This window comes from Moschus berezovskii, chromosome 6, assembly GCF_049115385.1.
Source record: "Moschus berezovskii isolate FMDL1 chromosome 6, NW_MosBer_1.0, whole genome shotgun sequence".
Classification (NCBI taxonomy): Eukaryota; Metazoa; Chordata; class Mammalia; order Artiodactyla; family Moschidae; genus Moschus; species Moschus berezovskii.
Genome location: NC_142465.1, coordinates 56,841,277 through 56,862,027, shown reverse-complemented (window position 1 = coordinate 56,862,027; position 20,751 = coordinate 56,841,277). Strand labels below are relative to the sequence as shown.

The window sequence follows — 20,751 nt, the reverse complement described above, 5'->3', positions numbered from 1 at the left end:
GCCAACAATAGTTATTATCAATGGATATATATTTCCATTCCTTTAACAAAAGCAACTTTAAGATGTTAAAACATGTAGGCTTTCAGAGCTCCAAGGTTAGGATACAAATTAAATTGTCTCAGTCTACACCATGCCAGAGGAGAAGTTTGCAAAGGAAATGTCACTGAAGCCATGTACAATCCTAGCCAGTGAACACAGGACCCACGAACAGGTCCATGACAGAAGGCCAGTGCACTTGAGAGACTTCCAGAAACAAGAAAGGCAGTCACATTTGGGGCCAAGAGCCCAAAGGGTAGGTGTCTCTGATACCATCCAGAAATGCCAACTCTTCAGATAGCAACTTCAAGTTCTTTTTTTAAGTACAATTATACAAGTTGAACACAGTTCAAATCTGATGAAATCTTCATGATACTGAAGTTCATGTAGGACTTCTAAAAAGTCTTGATTCCAAGAAGTTGATTATGAGCCATGAAATCCCCCAGAAGTAATAGACTCCAGAGTGCCACTTCGGAGCTGTATAAAATTTTTCCTTCAAGATCACCTCATGAATTATGTTTGTATGCATATGTTCAATGTAATCAGCCTTGAGGATCACTTGATTTCACCTTGGTTAATGGGTTACCTACAAAGAAAAAGAAAGAATCATTTCATAACAGCTATCATCTTAAAATGCTACACAATTAAGTATTAGAAATGAATAAGTAAAAACTAAAAGTGCTGGTATTTGCTATATTAAATAAATTACTGAATTTTAAAGAACTACCATATTTAGGTATTTATATCTTATTAAAATTATTTTCTCTATTATTTCATAATATTTTTGAGAGCCATTTGCAGTTATATAAGTGATTCCAACAGTGACCAGGAAGATCTCAACTGGAGAAGTTACCCCTTTTGGACCCAAAGAATGATTCTGGAATCCCTGTTCTTTGCATAGACTTGGTGAACATAACCCAGAAATCATACACTTCATGCCAGGAGTCAGTGAAGGAAAGAGTTTTGTTCTTAGGAATCCTATCAGACCACATCTTCAAGAAAGTCCTGGGGATTTGGTTCCATAAAACCCATTCTTGAAATAGTTGAAAAGTTGAATGCTTATTTGACTCAATTGCATTTCAGAAAATCCACTATTCATAATGCAAAAAAAAAAAATGGGGGAGAAAAACAATTATAGTACAATCCTTTACCAAATTTTAAAGGGCCCCAAAATTTCTCATGAAATTGATTAGAGCAGTATTATTAATGTTATTGTACATATTATTGAGGCAGAATCACGTGGATTTTCACAGGTACTCAAGTCAAAAGAATGTTTATTTACAGGAAAAAAAGAATAATAGCTAAATACCTAATATGTACATAGATATCATTATATGCATGCAGAAGAAATATGATACAAAGAGAAACAAAGATTTCTGCTGTGTCAATGAATTTCTAATTATGCTCTTAATACCATAGTACTTAGGATTGCCTAACCATTCTTTTCCAGTGATGTTAAGAACAAAAAGTGAATTTTTAAAAATTATTGTGGATATTTTATTTTTATTTCATTAAGTAACATAGTTACTTATCTTTTCACAAAACATTTGCCAAATGGTTTTTGTTTTGTTTGTAGTTTGATCAACTATGAAAAACAGAAACCTAAAGTAACAAGATGTTGCTTTGCCATGGCTGGTTTCAAATTACAGTATAAAAGAAAAGTGTAAAATTCAAACATATATAATTCTGCATGGAGGCAGCAACCATGTTTGTGTCTCTCTGGTCAGTTTCATTCCCAAGGAAGGAGCTTCTGCCTGCAAATCCGTAGCTTCTTATTCCCATGCACAGAGAAGGACTGAACTGATGATGAGGGATACAAATACAATGGGCCTGCTGGCCTCTAGAGGTGCTGGGAGCAGGGGTGTCTTAGGCAGGGCAGCGATTTTATTATCAATTTGTCTGCCATTCAGTGGTTACTTTACACAAGTTCTGGGAAGGGCTCCCAGTCTGGGAGTCAGTGTAAGAAGAATATGAGGGGGGGACATATATTTCTATGGTCAATATGTGTCATAGGTTGCTAATGAAGATAGCGCATCATTGTGAAAAATACAGAAATTTTATTTTTATGATACACTTTCTTGACAAACATTGATTTAACACAGTCTTTGATTTCCAGTGGCTGAGAAAATTCACCTGCCTTTTCTGAAAATTCTCCTCTTGGTTGAAGGAAGAAATCACTGTGAAATGTAATATGGGCATCAGTGTTTGAAATGACAGAAATAATGAAGAGAACAAATGATTTAGCCTCAGGAGAGATTCAGCACTGGCCACTCAAGAGACACGCTGCAACAACTCCAAGAAAATGAGTAACACATCCTCTTGAACCATTACGAGCCCAAACTCTAAATAATCTATCGGAGGGTATGGCAGACACATTCTTACATCTTCATTCCAAGGTAAGCATTTTGTTCTGCTGGTTCATATAAAGCTGAGGAGTGATTCTCTCAACTATTTATGTATTTAAAGCTTTATTTTCACATAATCTTAATTTCAAATAATTTAACAAACAGACATCAAATTGTCAGTATAAAACCAAGGACTTATATATCTGAAATATAATTTTCTTCCATTTCAGTAGAGGAAACATAAGTATATACAAACACAACTGTACAATCCAGATCCTCATAAATGTACATTTATATTATGCAGTGAATTATATATATGTACATTTACATTTCTATCAGCTAAAATAATTGTTAGAAAACTAAGCTTGACTCAAAGAAGTAATTGTCTAAGCATGGATTGAAACAATGAAAGCTTTTCCTTATTCTCTAATTTTGCACAATATTTCTTAGTTTCCTAGTTTTTTAATCCTAAAAAACCCCACATTTTATGAGATGAAGAGTAACAGATAATTTATTTTAGGTATGATTTTTGTAAATTATTTGATTTTGATCAGAGGGCCACTGTGGTTGGGCATATAGTTGCTGGATTTAGGTCAGTGTGTCAGTAATGACACTGGCTGTGTCATGCAATATCTGGGCCCCACAGGTTCCCATGTGTAGAACAGGAATAATCTTGTCAGCCTCACAGTGTTCCTGTGAGGATCAAGTATATTTATGAAAACCTAGCTATCTCAACTATGAACCATAAAAATAAAAGTTTAGAGTTGGGATCAGTTATTTTTTTCTTTCAATACACAAATCTTTAACAAGAGAACCACTAAAAGTAGAATGAGAGGCTCCTACTAACAGACAAGTTAGAGGACTGCACTTAAGGAATTCAAACAAAGGCTGTCATAATTTTCCCTTTTCAATGAAATATAAATATGAACATATATCATCACCCTCCCTGATAGCCTCTAGATTTGTACCAAACAAAATGGCAAAGCCAAAGATTTTAAAACAGGCAGATGATTCTGAATACAGGTACATTATCACCAATTTTCATCATCTAATATGCAAGATCCAAATAACATTTTAAAATAATTATCTAAAATTTAATACAAAAAACTGCATTTATGGTTTTTATGCTCATTAAGTCCAAGTGACTCATAGTTAAATTCTGACATGTTAATGGGGGAGAAACGATTGCCATTTTACCCTTTATAGATGATAAACTGAAACTTCATTTTTTTTAAACTGAAATTTCTTGATATGAAGGATCTCAGGCAATACTTATACAATCCAACATTAAAAAATTTTTCTTTCACTTAAAAGTAAGCTTTTAGTACACCAAATGAAGCACTGCTCTTTTTTTTTTTTTTTTTTAGAACTTAAAAACTATTCTCTTTTCACTCAAGCCCTATCTTTTGGAAGAGGCCAACTAGTAAAAGTTTTACATTCTAAGGAAGCTTTTCAGCAAGTTTTCAGTGACTAAAAGCAGAAGGTTGCAATAAAACCACTTTTACAGGATAGGAAATAGCATTTACTATCATGAATTCACTGTCTCCTCGTTCTGAGGGCAATAGATAGAAAATACTGCATGAGAGAGAGAAATGGTCCTACAATCATTATGGATATGCCTTGAGCTTCATACACTATAATCACTGTCTCAGTAAATTTGCCTTCCCAAAGGCAGTATTCTACACAGCTGTACTTTTTCACGCAACTTTTATTTGTGTGTGCTGCACACCACCCAATTAGGTAAGTGAAACTGCTGGGATGCTGAACACATGCAATAATAATAACCATTAGTATTATTATTTCTAGTTACAAGCACAAAGCTACCTTGGTAATGAGTCACCAGGATGAAGAAGCTAATCTGGTAACATTCAATAAAAAGCACTAATTTTTTTTTAGATGAGAGCATCCATTTATTTCTTCCAGTTGAACAAATCTATTATAGGGCTCTCAGATTTTTCAATAATTTATGCTAAAACCATGTCTCTTAAGTCTGCTCACCAATTTAAATTGAGAAACCAAAACCAGGGAAATGGCATACTTGAGATTAAGTGACGTCAACTATTTTAAAACTGTGTATGCTCAGTTGCTCAGGCATGTCCAGCTCTTCGCCTGTAGCCTGCCAGGGTCCTCTATCCACAGATGTTTCCAAGCAACGGTACTGGAGCGGGTTGCCATTTCCTACTCCATGCTGTATTCATGTTGTATTTTGACCATTGTGTTATATCCTCTGCCTATCTTCAAGGTAAAATAAATTTAGAAGGCCAAAAAGGAAAAATATTCAAGTATCTATTCTTCCCCCAAATGTAAAAGATGCTTTGATGCTTCTATACAGTTCCTAAAATTGTTATATATATGGAGTCTATAGTTCTTTTTACCCCGTTTAGGTCACGCTGACTAGGTTACCAACGGGAGACAGTACACTGTGGGGAGAGACATAGTGACAAGTAGTGTGAGCTCTGCAGACAGACTGCCTGAGTTCAGATCTCTGCCTTATCACTTTCTCACACTGTGGGGTTGAAATAAATTATTTAAACTCCCTGAGCCTTAGTCTCCTCATGCGAAATACGAAAATGGTATTATCAGCTTTCATAAGTTTGCTATCATGATTAAATTAGATAATCCCTGCAAAGCGTCAGTCCAGGCAAATGCTTTTTAAATATTAACAGGTGGTAACAGTAGTAATTCCCAAATAAGACTCAAAAGATGAATATAGGATATCTATGGCAGAGGACATTACATCTTGTTTCTCTACAAATATTGATTTAATGAGTTAATTTTCTGTCTTATAGTAACTGAATTTGCAATCATTCATTTCATATACTGTTAATCAAAGTCATATGATGGTAGTTATATATATCAAGAAGAAAGCACTATTGTTTCGGCTGGTTTTGGGAGAGACTGTCTTTTCAGACAAGGTGAGAGGGTATTTAATGATCAAAAGGAATATACTTTGAAGCCAGGTTGCGTAGGTTCCATGTTTCATTCTGCTGATAACTCAGCATGTGACCTCGAATAAAACAGCTATGATATTAGTACCTACATCATAGGGTTGTATGAACTGAGGAAAAATAAGCTAATTAGTCAAGTGCTTATATTCCAAGACTTCCCTGGTGGCTCAAATGGTAAAGAGTGTGCCAACAATGCAGGAGACCCAGGTTCAATCCCTGGGCTGGGAAAAACCCCTGGAGAAGGAAATGACAACCCACTCCAGTATTCCTGCCTGGGAAATCCCATGGATGGAGGAGCCTGGCAGGCTACAGTCTACAGGGTCGCAAAGAGTAAGACATGACTGAGTGACTAACACAGAGAATTATATTCCAAGGTACATGATGAGCATTATGTAAGTGGTAACTGTTATTATTCAGATATGGATACATTTCTAGACAGCTGAATACACTGAATTCTTAGTTTTGCTCTCAATTATTTCTGTGCATACATTACTAGTCTTTATAGGCAATTCCACTATTGGTCTTTCTGATGAATCAGCTGCCATCAGACTCTGAATGCAGGAAAAATATTTAGGAAATTAGCACTGTACTTTAACCATCTAGGCTTAAAAATAAATGTGGTATAATTATGCCAAACAAAATGAGATTTGTAAATTTCCTTATTCATTATGGTTCTTCTGATGTATTTGAGTTCCATCCCACATCTCAGATTTTTTTTTAATTTTAGATAGTCACTTTGCCCACCTATATAAGTTTGTGAAATCAATGCCAAAACTCCACAATATACATGTAAATCTTATCATATTAGCTTAATTTACAAAATATTCTTATTTTTTCCTGGGTAGTCATGAAAATCTTGTTATGAGGAACTATATTCCTTTGAATGTAAAATAAGTCACATATACAAAATATTAAGGTCAATGCATTATGAATATTATAAGTCAACTTCATTTTTTTAAAAGTTAAATTTTTGCTAAAATGCCTGTGTTATAAGAGAAACACTTATCTTTAGACTGATGGATAGTCTTTAAACAACTGGAAGGCAAGGACTATGTGGCTGTATTTCTGAAGGCAGGCAGTAGGTTGAAAGACAGTGCAAGTCCAATTTTTAAAATACAACTGCTTAATAGCATCATAGATAGGCACCATTTCAAGTGAATGTTTTAATAAATAAATTTAACTTACTCGATATAGGTGAAAATGAAGACTAGAATACCCTCATAATCCTAAATGTTGACTTTCTAAAATTAATTTCTTTATTGAAATTAATTTAAATTAATTTCTTATAATTGACATACATTATATTAGTTTCATGGGTATAACATAAGGTAATCTACCATTTAAAATCTTTCTGAATCAGTAACTGGATTCTTAAAGTAATCCCATTTTTTTAAACCACTAAATGCTGATTTGAATGAACTTTTCTTGCTTGGAATATAATTGCCGTTTCACTGCAAATGTATTTTTTTAATGTAGCTCTTACAAGTACATGAATTAAATTCTTGCTTCACTCTTTGTGTACTAAATGTGCAATTAAAACATCATTACTTTGCAGTAGCAGGCTTTCTCATTTAAGCAGGAGAAAAGCTGCCATTCAGTTGGTTTTAACTGTACATGAATGCACTTGTGCTTTCTTAAAGCACCTTATGCAATGCGGTAATATGAAATAAAAGACTCCTATTGGTCTGAAGTAATCATTTAAGAGCAAGCTGACCAGACAGCTTTTAAGTACAGATGATGCATATGAGGCAATGACTTACATGAATTACCTTTATAAACATGTACACCTATATAAAAAAGTAAGCCTCTATTTTGCTTTCACGCTGTTGGAGGTGATTCCAATAAGCCCTAAAAACCACTGCATTTTCATATCATAGTTTAATTTTACTTCCCAAGAATGGCTGGTGCTGTGGATTGGCCTTCACGTTTGAGCCACAAAAGCCAATCTGATTAGCCCTTCAGCTAGGGTCAACATTACTGTGAATTGACCTTGTTATCTGTTCTCAGTTCAGTTCAGTTCAGTTGCTCAGTCGTGTCTGACTTTTTGCAACCCCATGAATCACAGCACGCCAGGCCTCCCTGTCCATCACCAACTCCCGGAGTACACTCAAATTCATGTCCATCGAGTTGGCGATGCCATCCAGCCATATCATTCTCTGTCGTCCCCATCTCCTCCCACCCCCAATCCCTCCCAGCATCAGACTCTATTCCAGTGAGTCAACTCGTCGCATGAGGTGGCCAAAGTATTGGAGTTTCAGCTTTAGCATCAGTTCTTCCAATGAACACCCAGGATTGATCTCCTTTAGAAAGGACTGGTTGGATCTCCTTGCAATCCAAGGGACTCTCAAGAGTCTTCTCCAGCACCACAGTTCAAAAGCATCAATTCTTTGGCAATCAGCTTTCTTCACAGTCCAACTCTCACATCCATACATGACCAGGGAAAAACCATAGCCTTGACTAGACGGACCTTGGTTGGCAAAGTAATGTCTCTGCTTTTTAATATGCTATCTAGGTTGGTCATAACTTTCCTTCCAAGGAATAGCGTCTTTTAATTTCATGGCTGCAATCAGCATCTGCAGTGATTTTGGAGCCCAAAAAAATAAAGTCTGACACTGTTTCCACTGTTTCCCCATCTATTTCCCATGAAGTGATGGGACCAGATGCCATGATCTTTGTTTTCTGAATGTTGAGCTTCAAGCCAACCTTTTACTCTCCTGTTTCACTTTCATCAAGAGGCCTTTGAGTTCCTCTTCACTTTCTGCCATAAGGGTGGTGTCATATGCATATCTGAGGTTATTGACATTTCTTGATTCCAGCTTGTGCTTCTTCCAGCCCAGCATTCCTCATGATGTACTCTGCATAGAAGTTAAATAAGCAGGGTGACTATATACAACCTTGACGTACTCCTTTTCCTATTTGGAACCAGTCTGTTGTTCCATGTCCAGTTCTAACTGTTGCTTCCTGACCTGCATACAGGTTTCTCAAGAGGCAGGTCAGGTGGTCTGGTATGCCCATCTCTTTCAGAATGTTCCATAGTTTATTGTGATCCACACAGTCAAAGGCTTTGGCATAGTCAATGAAGCAGAAATAGATGTTTTTCTGGAACTCTCTTGCTTTTTCCATGATCCAGCGGATGTTGGCAATTTGATCTCTGGTACCTCTGCCTTTTCTAAAACCTGCTTGAACATCTGGAAGTTCACAGTTCACATATAGCTGAAGCCTGGCTTGGAGAATTTTGAGCATGACTTTACTAGCATGTGAGATGAGTGCTATTGTGTGGTAGTTTGAGCATTCTTTGGCATTGCCTTTCTTTGGGATTGGAATGAAGACTGACCTTTTCCAGTCCTGTGGCCACTGCTGAGTTTTCCAAATTTGCTGGCATATTGAGTGCAGCACTTTCACAGCATCATCTTTCAGGATTTGAAATAGCTCAATTGTAATTCCATCACCTCCAATAGCTTTGTTCATAGTGATGCTCTCTAAGGCCCACTTGAATTCACATTCCAATATGTCTGGTTCCAGGTGAGTGATCATGCCATCGTGATAATCTTCATCATGAAGATCTTTTTTGTACAGTTCTTCTGTGTTTTCTTGCCACCTCTTCTTAATATCTTCTGCTTCTGTTTATCTTCTGCTTCTGTTAGGTCCATACCATTTCTGTCCTTTATCGAGCCCATCTTTGCATGAAATGTTCCCTTGATATCTCTAATTTCCTTGAAAAGATCTCTTGTTTTTCCTATTCTATTGTTTTCCTCTATTTCTTTCCATTGATCACTGAAGAAGGTTTTCTTATCTCTCCTTGCTCTTCTTTGGAACTCTGCATTCAGATGCTTATATCTTTCCTTTTCTCCTTTGCTTCTCTCTTCTTTTCACAGCTATTTGTATGGCCTCCTCAGACAGCCATTTTGCTTTTTTGCATTTCTTTTCCATGGGGATGGTCTTGGTCCCTGTCTCCTCTACAGTGTCACGAACCTCCATTCAGAGTTCCTCAGGCACTCTATCTATCAGATCTAGTCCCTTAAATCTATTTCTCACTTCCACTGTATAATCATAAGGGATTTGATTTAGGTCATATCTGAATGATCTAGTGGTTTTCCCTACTTTCTTCAATTTCAGTCTGAATTTGGCAATAAGGAGTTCATGATCTGAGCCACAGTCAGCTCCTGGTCTTGTTTTTGCTGACTATATAGAGCTTCTCCATCTTTGGCTGCAAATATAATCAATCTGATTTCGGTGTTGACCATCTGGTGATGTCCATGTGTAGAGTCTTCTCTTGTGTTGTTGGAAGAGGGTGTTTGCTTGTTATCTGTTCTAGGAATTCTCAAAAAATTTAACAGCCTTGGGCGATTAGAAATGCAGTCATTTCAAACAGCAGAGCTGTAGTTAATTGATTCTATGTAGGTGTACCACAGTAGGTCCCAGTATGGAAGTAGAAAATGGCATAGTCTTCCTAGACTTCTGGGGGAAAAAAAAAAAGAAAACAGAGCCCCAGACTGACTGAGAAGAGGTGGCCTTGTACTGATAAGAGTTTATAACAGTGATACTACCATCTGGTTTTTAGAACTCTGAACAAGTTACTTAAAAAAATCTCTGAATCTCCAGCATTCATTCACACGTGCCAAACAAGTTGGCTGGACTCAGTGAGTTTCTGATTCCCTTCTGTCCCCACACTCATGACTTTTCTTAAGGACTAATTCAAAAGAAGGATAAAACTTTCTCCTGATTACTTAAATTCATGGGTGGTATAGCCACTATGTAGACTTCATTTTTCTGAAAAGCCTATATTAGAATGCAGAACTAGTGAGATTTTACCACAAATACAACATCTGTCAGTGGCTTTCAGCTTCCTGTGCTGTGCCAATGAAGATCTCTACTAGAAATGAATCTTTTGGAACAGATGGACTTGCACCATTTCTTGGAAGTTTGAAAGCTATGCAGTGTGCCTGCCATAAACTCTTTCTTCTATATGAGTCAGGAAAGCAGATGACTGTTTACATTGTCATTTACGCACATTCATCCATTCAGAGGCAGATCAGCTAACATTAACTGTTAGCCAAACAAAACATTCCCTGGTTTCTCCTTGGGTAGTTAATAATTTCCTTTGGGACATTAAGAGAATTTAAAAATTTTCTTATTCTCCTGGTCGTCCACCATACACATTCTTCCATTTACTCCAGGTGGAAAATGATGAAATAATAGATACTTTTGAAAGACAACAGTATAATGGGATTACACTGTTCAAACTTTAAGGAAACATCATAAAGTTCTTAAAATGGGAAAGCAGTTATTTTGAATGCTTTGAGGAAAGCTGATAGATTTTTAATATTTTTCTATATACTATTAATAGCAAAGTTTACCTATTTTCAGAGACAGTTGAGACTTCTAATGCAATTGGAAAGGCACTTTACCTGCTAAGTTTGATTGGTTCATTTTTTTAGACTCGCCTCTCATTTATAAAGGAGTAATTTGAATTGATAGTTTTTAATCCAATTTCTGTCATAAAGACTTACTTTAAAAGTTTATATCTGCTCAAGCGTCACAGTCAAGTATTTCAGCCTCATAGCATATGAGGGCTAACAGAAGTAAGCACTAAAAAATTATGCTTAAAAGGTGATTTTAAGATGAGTGGACTTTTGCAAGAAGGATTGAAACTTTGAAGAAATCTGAGTTAGTAGTGTAGGAATTACTAAGAGCAACATTTTCTTTTAGCTTTTGGTTGATTGAGTTATACATATAAGTGGCTCTTAGTAACAACTTTTCCTTGAGATACTTGTCTACATAAAGAGTATGCCTCTGTCCTTTTGAAAAGAACTTGGTGAAATTTGTGGAAGCATGAGGCTAGTACCACGCCTGAAGCAGCGTATACTCTTTTTCATCCCTATATTTTGCCATTAAATTAAGTTTAGAGATGACCACTCCATATGTGGTATATCTTTGGAAAGTTAAAAAAGCTAGAATTCATTTTCTGAAGGTCAGGGCAACATAGGCAGTGATGTTTAATATGTCAGACATCTCTGCTTTTTTTCTATTTCCAAGATATACTTCTCACTTTTTAAAAAACAGTCATATCCAGTAGTCTCAAATTCCCAAAGTTGATTAAAATATGAATCTTTAAATCTAACCAGTTCTAATTACCTAGATGCTGGTATGACATAGCTTATTTAATTAAGGGGCAATTTAAACATACAAAGAATGAATGACTAGGTAAGAACATGATCTTCATTTGACTTATGGAGATTAGGTAAAAATTTGATGTTTCCATGCTTTTCATGCTAATTCACAGACTAATAGGCAGGCTGAACGCTGACAGAGGTCCACTGATACACTCAGGGTTTTGTTTCTGTTCTTAAGAGAACAATATATTAGCTACAGGGTCTTTGTAGGTGACAACATTCGGTTGACCAACAATGACATTGGCTATTTGTGGCCAGTTTGAGGGCCTCCTATTAAAAAAATGACGCTTCCCCTTCCCTTTTTATGAAGGATAATTCAGAGCCTTCTTTACTGACCACTGAGGCAGTTCTGGAGTCATTTTGAATCTTTACTCCTTAATGAAACTTCTGTCCCTTCCTTAGAATGTCACCAACACTAGGATTTGCCACACTAATGCTCCAACATGGAGCCAGAATATTTTTGAATGTGCAAAAATAAAAAACTGTCATCAAACACAGCAGAAACCTTCTCTTTCTACTTCTCCATTCAAATTTGAAGAGTTTTACACTTTTGCCTAAGGAACAAACACATGTCAGGTACTCCACTGTTAAAAACATTATTACAGGAAACAGACCTGGGCAAAGGGGAATATTTCAACAATCAAAAAGGGACAGCAAGACAATAACTTCCTTTACCTCCATAAAAACCCACAATGGGGATAGTTTTGCATCTTTCCTAGAGGATAATAAACTCTTGTAACATTCTTTTTATTTCAGAGAAACACATACCCATAAATAGGACCTAAAATAAACAGCTATTACGAGAAACTGATAAAAGGAGAGTAAGCATTTCTCGTGACTATTTTGGGAAACATTCTGCACAAATGTAAGAAAGGAGTTCATTTAAAAACAAGGAAGAAAGTATATAAAAATCAATAGACAACCATTTTCACATAAAAGGCTAAGAGAATTGTAGAAACATTATGTAGCAATATTCAATTAGAATTTGCAGACTTAATATTTGCAATCGTAACCATTCATAGGTTGCCTGAACATCCATGTCTACAGTAATTTGTAATTTGCTTGAACCTGAATCATACCTACTTTAATGCTGATAAATGAGGTCATGCCATTTACCCAGTGTGTCTGGCCATCCAAGGGAATTCAATTCTCAAGGCAGCTTTGTTGTTCTCTATCAACTGTGTAACCCCCGCTAACAGTCTGAATGGGATTCATGACATTTTTCAGTTGTAATACATGACATTTTGTAGACAGACTTTCAGAAGTTTTCTTTATAATCTCTCTTTCTCAAAGTACCCCCAAAATATAAAACATGTACTACTTGATTTTCAAATATTTAAATATTTGACAGTATAACATGAATAATAATGAATCACCTGAAGGAGTGGCTAGTAATCAGGATCAGATAACAGAGAACTTTGGTAAAATGAATCAAAAGTAAACTAAAACATTTCCTACATAAAGTGAGAGTTCTGCATAGTTAAAATTAATAGCAGAAAGAAGATTAATCATAATTTTAAAATATATTTTCTAATTTTGAAAAAAAAAAAAAAAACTTGGGTCTTTGTGCAACAAGAACAGATCCCTCTTTCCCATCATTATCACCTTGGCCTCTCTCTACCTAACCAGAAAATGTGAGACAAAATGATTGTCTGAGGAAGAACGAAATTTTGGGTTCTAGTCACATTTACTTGACTTTATCCAGATGTATCAGGGCCAATACAGTTATGAAGTGGGTCAGTGTCATGACTTGCCATGGTCACATGTGACTGAAGGCAAAGGGTGAAGTTGGAGAAAATTTAGAAGAGCTTCACATTTTTCAGAAAAAGCAAGGGACAGATGAGAAATACACTAATTCATATTTCTGGGCCTCCATTTTCTTCACATTGTTCAAAAACATGGAAAGCCTTATAGGAATGTTCTTTAATTTCATTTCTCCCCATTGAGTATTTTTTAACAATGATAGCATTTTCTCCAGACGTTTATCACTAATTAGTTTCTAGACCCTAGTCATCTTCTTAATCATTTCCCACTGTCTCATTGTTACTAACTTAATCAAAGTCTTTATTCTGGTTTGTGGGGTTAGAATAACCTCCTAATTTGTCTCCCTGAGTGATCTTGTGCCTTGGAGCTTCTCCTCCTGTTTGCTATCATGATCCTGAAAAGAAAAAGCTATAAAAATGTCCTATTATAGAAGGAAATCTAAATTCTTGCTGGTAATACAGACAGTCCTTTATGATAAGACCTCAATCCACCCAGCTTCATCTTTCCTCTTCCCACCCCCTTCAGAGATACACAGACCCAACTCCAGTCACACCTAATGATTTAATCCTCCTAGGACTTGATATGCCCTTTAGTGTCTCCTTATCTTTGGATACATTTTACCTTTGCCTAAAATATTTTCCTTTCAAACCTCAGAACAAATGTTACCACTTCATAATTCATAAGCGTTTGTGAGTCATCCAGTCAACACTTTTTCCATACTTCTATTATAAGACATATCTTATTACATTATGATTATTTATTAACCTGTTTGTTTCTCTCACTTAACTATGATGTACTGAAAAAATACTAGCATACATCTTGTTTCCTCCGTGCTAAGCAGTATTCATTCCAGGTAATAAATGATGCCTAATACATTGGAAAAGACTCTGATGCTGGGAAAGGTTAGGGGCGGGAGGAGAAGGGGGCGACAGAGAATGAGATGACTGGATGGTATCACCGACTCTATGGACGTGAGTTTGAGTGAACTCCAGGAGTTGGTGATGGGCAGGGAGGCCTGGCGTGCTGTGATTCATGGGGTGGCAAAGAGTCAGACGCGACTGGGCGACTGAACTGCACTGAACTGAACTGAATACTTATTAAGTGAAAGGATGAAATGATGAATGGGTGGGTAGATGGATAAATGAACAAATTAATGTATGAATATAAGGGAAAAGTGATAAGTAATTTCAGAAGGGAAACTAGAGGTACTATTTGGATTCTCAGGGAATAGCAAGCAGAATGATTAAGTGACCCAAAAGGCCACTACCTCCATTTAAAAAAAAAAATTAGGATTATTCCCATGATGCTGTGGTTTCAGAATTTGAAATTATAGATATGCATGGGTCTTGACATCAGCTTCACATTTGTACCTCAGATATTTAAATTTATTCTCATTTGGAGAAGGTCTGATTTTTAAAATAAAATTAATTCAGGAAAATAATAATGCAAGAAGATAATAGCAATCTGTGGTGCTTTAATTGGTTTTAGACTAACCACTTGGGATGTGGGAAATGTCCAAATAGATACATCAAGGTTCATTCTGGCATATTCATTACAGTTAACATTTCAGTTAAAAATTATCCTAATTAAAAAAAAATAACTCTCTGGAGTAATTTGCATACTTCTGCTTAACACTGTCAGGATATTTTCTGATGAAATACTATGTGGTGACAATTACCCTACACCTAGGTATTACATGTTCACTTGCATCAGGTATGGTGGTACAAATGAAATATCAAATTTCCTATGATGTAACAAAGTAAACAGATACCATGATGAGTGCTTCACTCCCAAAATAATACTGTACATGCAGTCTCTATCTCTGTCTACCATACGTGCTATAGACATACTAATTTACTTTATAGCTTCTATATTTAAGATGCCTGACCCTTCCAACCACCACTTTATTTTTTCAAATAAAGAGACTAGTATTTTAAAAGGCAAACAAGTTAAGTTTTGCTTAGCAAAATGCAGCTGACCGCATTTTCTGGTCTACACTCTCATGCCAAGGACAGTGAATCATTCTACTCCTCAGGGAAACGTGGAATCACCTTGCCTTTGCATTCATTCCTCAGGTCATAATTGCGGGCATCAGTAGACAGCTGAGTGCACATCCATTTTCTTTTGCAATCCTCATGATTATCATGTGAGATTTTTCAACTTTTACAATTTATTGTTAGTCTTTTGTTACTAACTACTATTATCCCCAGTTTATAATTGAAGAAACTGAAGCTCAGATAACTTAGAAATGAAACTTCTCAAAGAAGCATATAAGTGTGAGTGATACTCTGGGGGCAGTGATCCCTATTTGGGGGGCTTTAAAACTAGTGAAACAGGTCCTGCATACATGGTTCTTCCATTCATTTGTTTGACTAATATTTACTGAGCACATAATAAGTGGCAGGCACTGTCCTATGTATGGGGAAAAGAAAAATCACTGCTTCTGTGAAACTGATAATCCAGAGAGCCAGACAAATGATAGACCAGTAAAATTTTAAAGTATGTTAGGCTATGCCAAGAGAAAGTTTACAGAAAGAGAAGGATTTTTGAGGCAGGGATATGCAAATTCAATTAGATGGGGAAGGCTTGCTAAGAATGTGAAATTGCAGTAAACACCCGCAGAGATAAGAGAGCCAATCAAGCTGACATCTGGAGGAATAACATTTCAGGCAGAAGGAACAGCATGTGCAAATGTCCGGAGACAAGAAAAGTAAGAGCGGCAGGGTGGTGGCAATGGAGGAAGCAGTGGGGAGAGTGGTAGCAGGGGAAGTCACAGACGTTTGTTCATTCATCTATTTCTTTGTTTATTCCACAACTGTTATTGCTCCTATGTTACTAGGATAAAAACGGGCAATGCAGGTACTATCCTTGTTCTCCTGGGGGCACAAAAAGAAACCACATTGAAGTTATCAGAAAGACACATGGCTTTATATGCTCCTCCCTCTAGAAGCCTCATTCCTGGAAGTTGGACCTGGAGAGAGCCTAAGTACATATGTGAATGAGACCACAATGACTTCTTTCCATAATGAACTCTTTTCCTACGCAAATATTTATTTTTATAACTTAGAGGGCTACTGTTCTTTCTGTTTGGACAATGAAGGCTTGCAATGTTTTAAAGAAGAGGGTAGTGAGGGAGTGTGTCCACACACATAGGGCAAGCAACAGAAGTTTTTCCTGGCAAATGTTTTCCATTGACTGGTGGCAAAGAATTCCTGCATACATGACTTACATTCACTCTACTGCAGCTAAATGGAGACATCTCCTAGTATAGAAAACCAATCTAGAAATAAGAAGGCCACTCATCCCTCCATTGTAGCATTTAGTTTTCCATGTCTACAAGAAAAGCTTTAAAGCCATGTTCCCTCCCCCAAACTATTCAGCTGTTCTTGAGCTATTGAAGTTAAAGAGAAATGTGAGTTCAGTCATGAGAAAAAATACCACATCTCTGCTTTTAGAAGATTCTGAAAGAAAGAGATGGAAAAGCAGCTAAACTAATATCCAAGTACAGGGGAAAGAATATCTGAGGTGCTACCCCATCCATGGCAAACTCATTTGAAATGTGTACTAGAGGGAAAGCCAAAAACTATTTGATCCATTTAGGCTCTTCTACTCAAATATTTATTCTTATAACTTAAAGGGTAGATTGCATGCATTTCATCTCAGCTCCATTGCTTATTAGCTCTGAAACTTTGGGCAACCTTTTCATTTCTCAATCTCCTCATGTGTAAAATGAAGATAATAATCATGACTACCTCATGAGGTGTTTGTGAGGATTAAGCGAACTAATATGTGTTAAGTGCTTATAATAGTTCTTGATAATACTGAGAATGTAATGTTATTTTTACTAATTCTAGTAAAAAGGGAAGTAGCATGAAGCACTAATGTATGCAGAAAGTCACTTATGTGATTTCTTCATGAGGAATTAAACCTTTTATTAGGAAATATCCCTCCTTAACAGTAACTTTTGCCACAAATTCTTCTTTACTACTAGTATTACTATATCACTTTTTGTTAGGTTAGTTTTTACATAGTGTATCTTTTCTGTTTTTAAAAACATGTTCAGTTTTCCCTTATTTTTATAGTTCAGAGGCACTATATATAATAGGCACCCCTGTTAAATAACATATACTTGTGTTTTGATTTTTTATCCAGAATGACAATCATTTTATTTGCCTTATATTAATAATTGGGTCATTCAAGCCTGGGGGGTTTGGTATAATCACTGACAAATATGGGTTAATAACTACCAAGTACTTGCTATTTATTTAACTTATTCTGATTCCCTTTCCCTCTCTTCTTTGCCTTCTTTTGTACTCTAACACTGACAGTTATCTCCAAGGCTTTAATAACTCCCCAAACTGGACTAATCTCTCTTGCTCTTCACCACCACTTCTCCACCCCTCCCCGCCCCTGACCTTAGATTCTAGACTAGATGCTCTTCCCTTTCTTGGGGACTTTTCAATGCCTCCAGGTATACCACCTTATATTTTGTCAAGTTCTTCAATCTCCTTTTGGGGGCAGGAAAGAAGAAAGGGGTACCTTGACCATGTTACTAAATATCCATTACTAAAAGTGAAAGTCAAGTTATGTGGGATCAGCTCTAATGATGAACTTGGTGTTGATTAGTCATCCAACAAATTAAGTAACAGTTAAGATTTACTTTGGTATTTACCTGCATCATAGCTCTGCATTATAATCATGTTTAAGCCAAGTCTTCTCTTCAAACTTACTTTCATCAAATGCTCAGAATAGAAATTAAGTTGCTTATGCTTGGACTGACTATATTTTCTAGTTTGCCTTGGATAATCCTGATTTACACCTGTCGTCCTGACTTCCTGTTGGGGCTACCCTGGAAATAAGGCCTCATATGGACCATAAATTCTATTATCACCTACATAGAGTAATTACCCTTATTGTGGAAATTTGAATTTTAGTAAATAATTCCTGAATGTTGAAATCTTTAAGGTATGAATGAATGACTCTCTGATACAAGAACATCAGCTAAATTCAGGCAAAAAGGTAACATACCTTGAAGCATAAAACATTTCTGAAGCCCATTAAATCACATGAAATTGCTAATAAATTTTTAAGGCTGGCATTGAAGAAGGGTTCCTAGATATAGCTCTGTACTAAGTTCTTCAACCTTTCCATCATAAAGATGAGACATAGAGGTTGTAATGTGAAAAACTGACTATAATTTTATTAGCTAGTATTGTAATCCAAGGTCATGAACTCTGAAAATCAAATTAAAGCTCTTCCATAGACTATTACTTTTAAGATAAAATATTTGTTATAATAAAAAGGCAAATAGGCTTCTTACAAAATCTAGGTCTATTTCAAAACACTCTCTTAAGTATAGGGTTCATTTCCTGAATTTTGGGGGTTATGTCTATTAGTTTATAAGCAAAAATTCTATTATGATGGAACTTTCCCAATTTTGCCCGTACTTGAAAAAGGCAATCATTTGTGAATTTCAATTTCTCCCAATTAAAAAAAATTTTTTTATATGTTTGACTCATATGAATGCTCATCTACTGATGACGATGAGGAGGAAAATGATGAATTTAGGATTTTCAGAAAATTAGGCAGGCAGTGGTTAAGAGCATGGGGTTAAGAACATCAACCAGCCAGGGGGCTTATCCAGAGGTAACTATTTGTAAACTGTGCAGCCCTATTATTTCACTCTCAAAAACCCCTCAGTTTTCTTCCCTATCAATTCAGTTCAGTCGCTCAGTCGTGTCTGACTCTTTGTGACCCCATGGACTGCAGCATGCCAGGCCTCCCTGACTATCACCAACTCTGGGAGCTTACTCAAACCCATGTCCATTGAGTCAGTGATGCCATCCAACCATCTCATCCTCTGTCGTCCCCTTCTCCTCACACCTTCAATCTTACCCAGCATCAGGCTCTTTTCAAATGACTCAGTTCTTCACATCAGGTTGTTAAAGTATTGGAATTTCAGCTTCAACACCAGTCCTTCCAATGAATATTCAGGACTGATTTCCTTTAGGATGGACTGGTTGGATCTCCTTCCAGTACAAGGGACTCTCAAGAGTCTTCTCAAACACCACAGTTCAAAAGCATCAATTCTTTGGCACTCAGCTTTCTTTCCAGTCCAACTTTCACATCCATACATGAATGCTGGAAAAACCATAGCCTTGACTAGACCTTTGTTGGCAAAGTAATGTCTCTGCTTTTTAATATGCTGCCTAGGTTGGTCATAACTTTTCTTCCAAGGAGTAAGCATCTTTTAATTTCATGGATGTGGTGACCATTTGCAGTGACTTTGGAGTCCCCCAGAATGAAATCCATTACTGTTTGCCAATGTTTGCCCATGTTTGCCCCATCTATTTGCCATGAAGTGATGGAACCAGATATCATGATCTTAGTTTTCTGAATACTGACCTTTAAGCCAACTTTTTAATTCTCCTCTTTCACTTTCATCAAGAGGCTCTTTAGTTCTTCTTCGTTTTCTGCCATAAGTGTGGTGTCATCTGCATATCTGGGGTCATTGATGTTTCTCCCAGCTATCTTGATTCCAACTTGTGCTTCATCCAGCCCAGTGTTTTTCATGATGTACTCTACATATAAGTTAAATAATCAGGATGACAATATACAGCCTTGACGTACTCCTTTCCTGATTTTGGAACCAGTCTGTTGTTCCATATCCAGTTCTAACTGTTGCTTCCTGACCTGCATACAGATTTCTCAAGAGGCAGGTCGGGTGGTCTGGTATTCCCATCCCTTGAAGAATTTTCCACAGTGCGTGGTGATCCACACAGTCAAAGGCTTTGGCATAGTTAATAAAGCAGAAATAGATGTTTTTCTGGAACTCTCTTGCTTTTTCAATCATCCAACGGATATTGGCAATTTGATCTCTGGTTCCTTTGCCTTTTCTAAAACTAGCTTGAAAATCTGGAAGTTCACGCTTCACATATTGTTGAAACCTGGCTTGGAGAATTTTGAGCATTACTTTGCTACTGTGTGAGATGAGTGCAATTGTGCAATAGTTTGAGCATTCTTTGGCATTTCCTTTCTTTGGGATTGGAATGAAACTGACCTTTTCCAGTCCTGTGGCCACTGCTGAGCTTTCCAAATTTGCTGGCATATAGAGTGCAGCATTTTCATAGCATCATCTTTTAGGATTTGAAATAGCTCCACTGGAATTCTATCACTCCACTAGCTTTGTCTTCCCTATACAAGAAGATAATCCCTATCTCATCCCACTACTATGAAGGTTAAATGCAATAATGCCTGTAGTGAGAATACAATAAATCCTAACAAACACTTTGATTCAGTACTTGAAAATAAATATTTTCAAAAACACAAGTTTAGGCCCCATTTCATCACCCTCAGGTGGCTCCGCCAAACTTTTTTTCTTCACTTTACAGCAGAGGTGGGAACCTCTGCCTTAGAGGACTAGAGAGGAATGTCGCAATTTGGGGGTAGAAAACTCTGTATTTGAGACTGTCGTACTGCTTTTCT

The 20,751-nt window shown here is 36.6% G+C and overlaps 1 protein-coding gene across 1 annotated transcript in view; it reads right to left on the bottom strand.

The window, feature by feature from the left end:
* Positions 1–561: 561 nt before the first annotated feature.
* The window catches only part of TAFA2 (TAFA chemokine like family member 2), a 194,546-nt gene continuing 174,356 nt past the window's right edge, over positions 562–20,751 (bottom strand). The window contains exon 4 of the mRNA XM_055396149.2: positions 562–622. Coding sequence (XP_055252124.2) covers positions 611–622 — 12 coding nt within the window. The 3' untranslated portion in view covers positions 562–610. The remainder of the gene's footprint in view (positions 623–20,751) is intronic.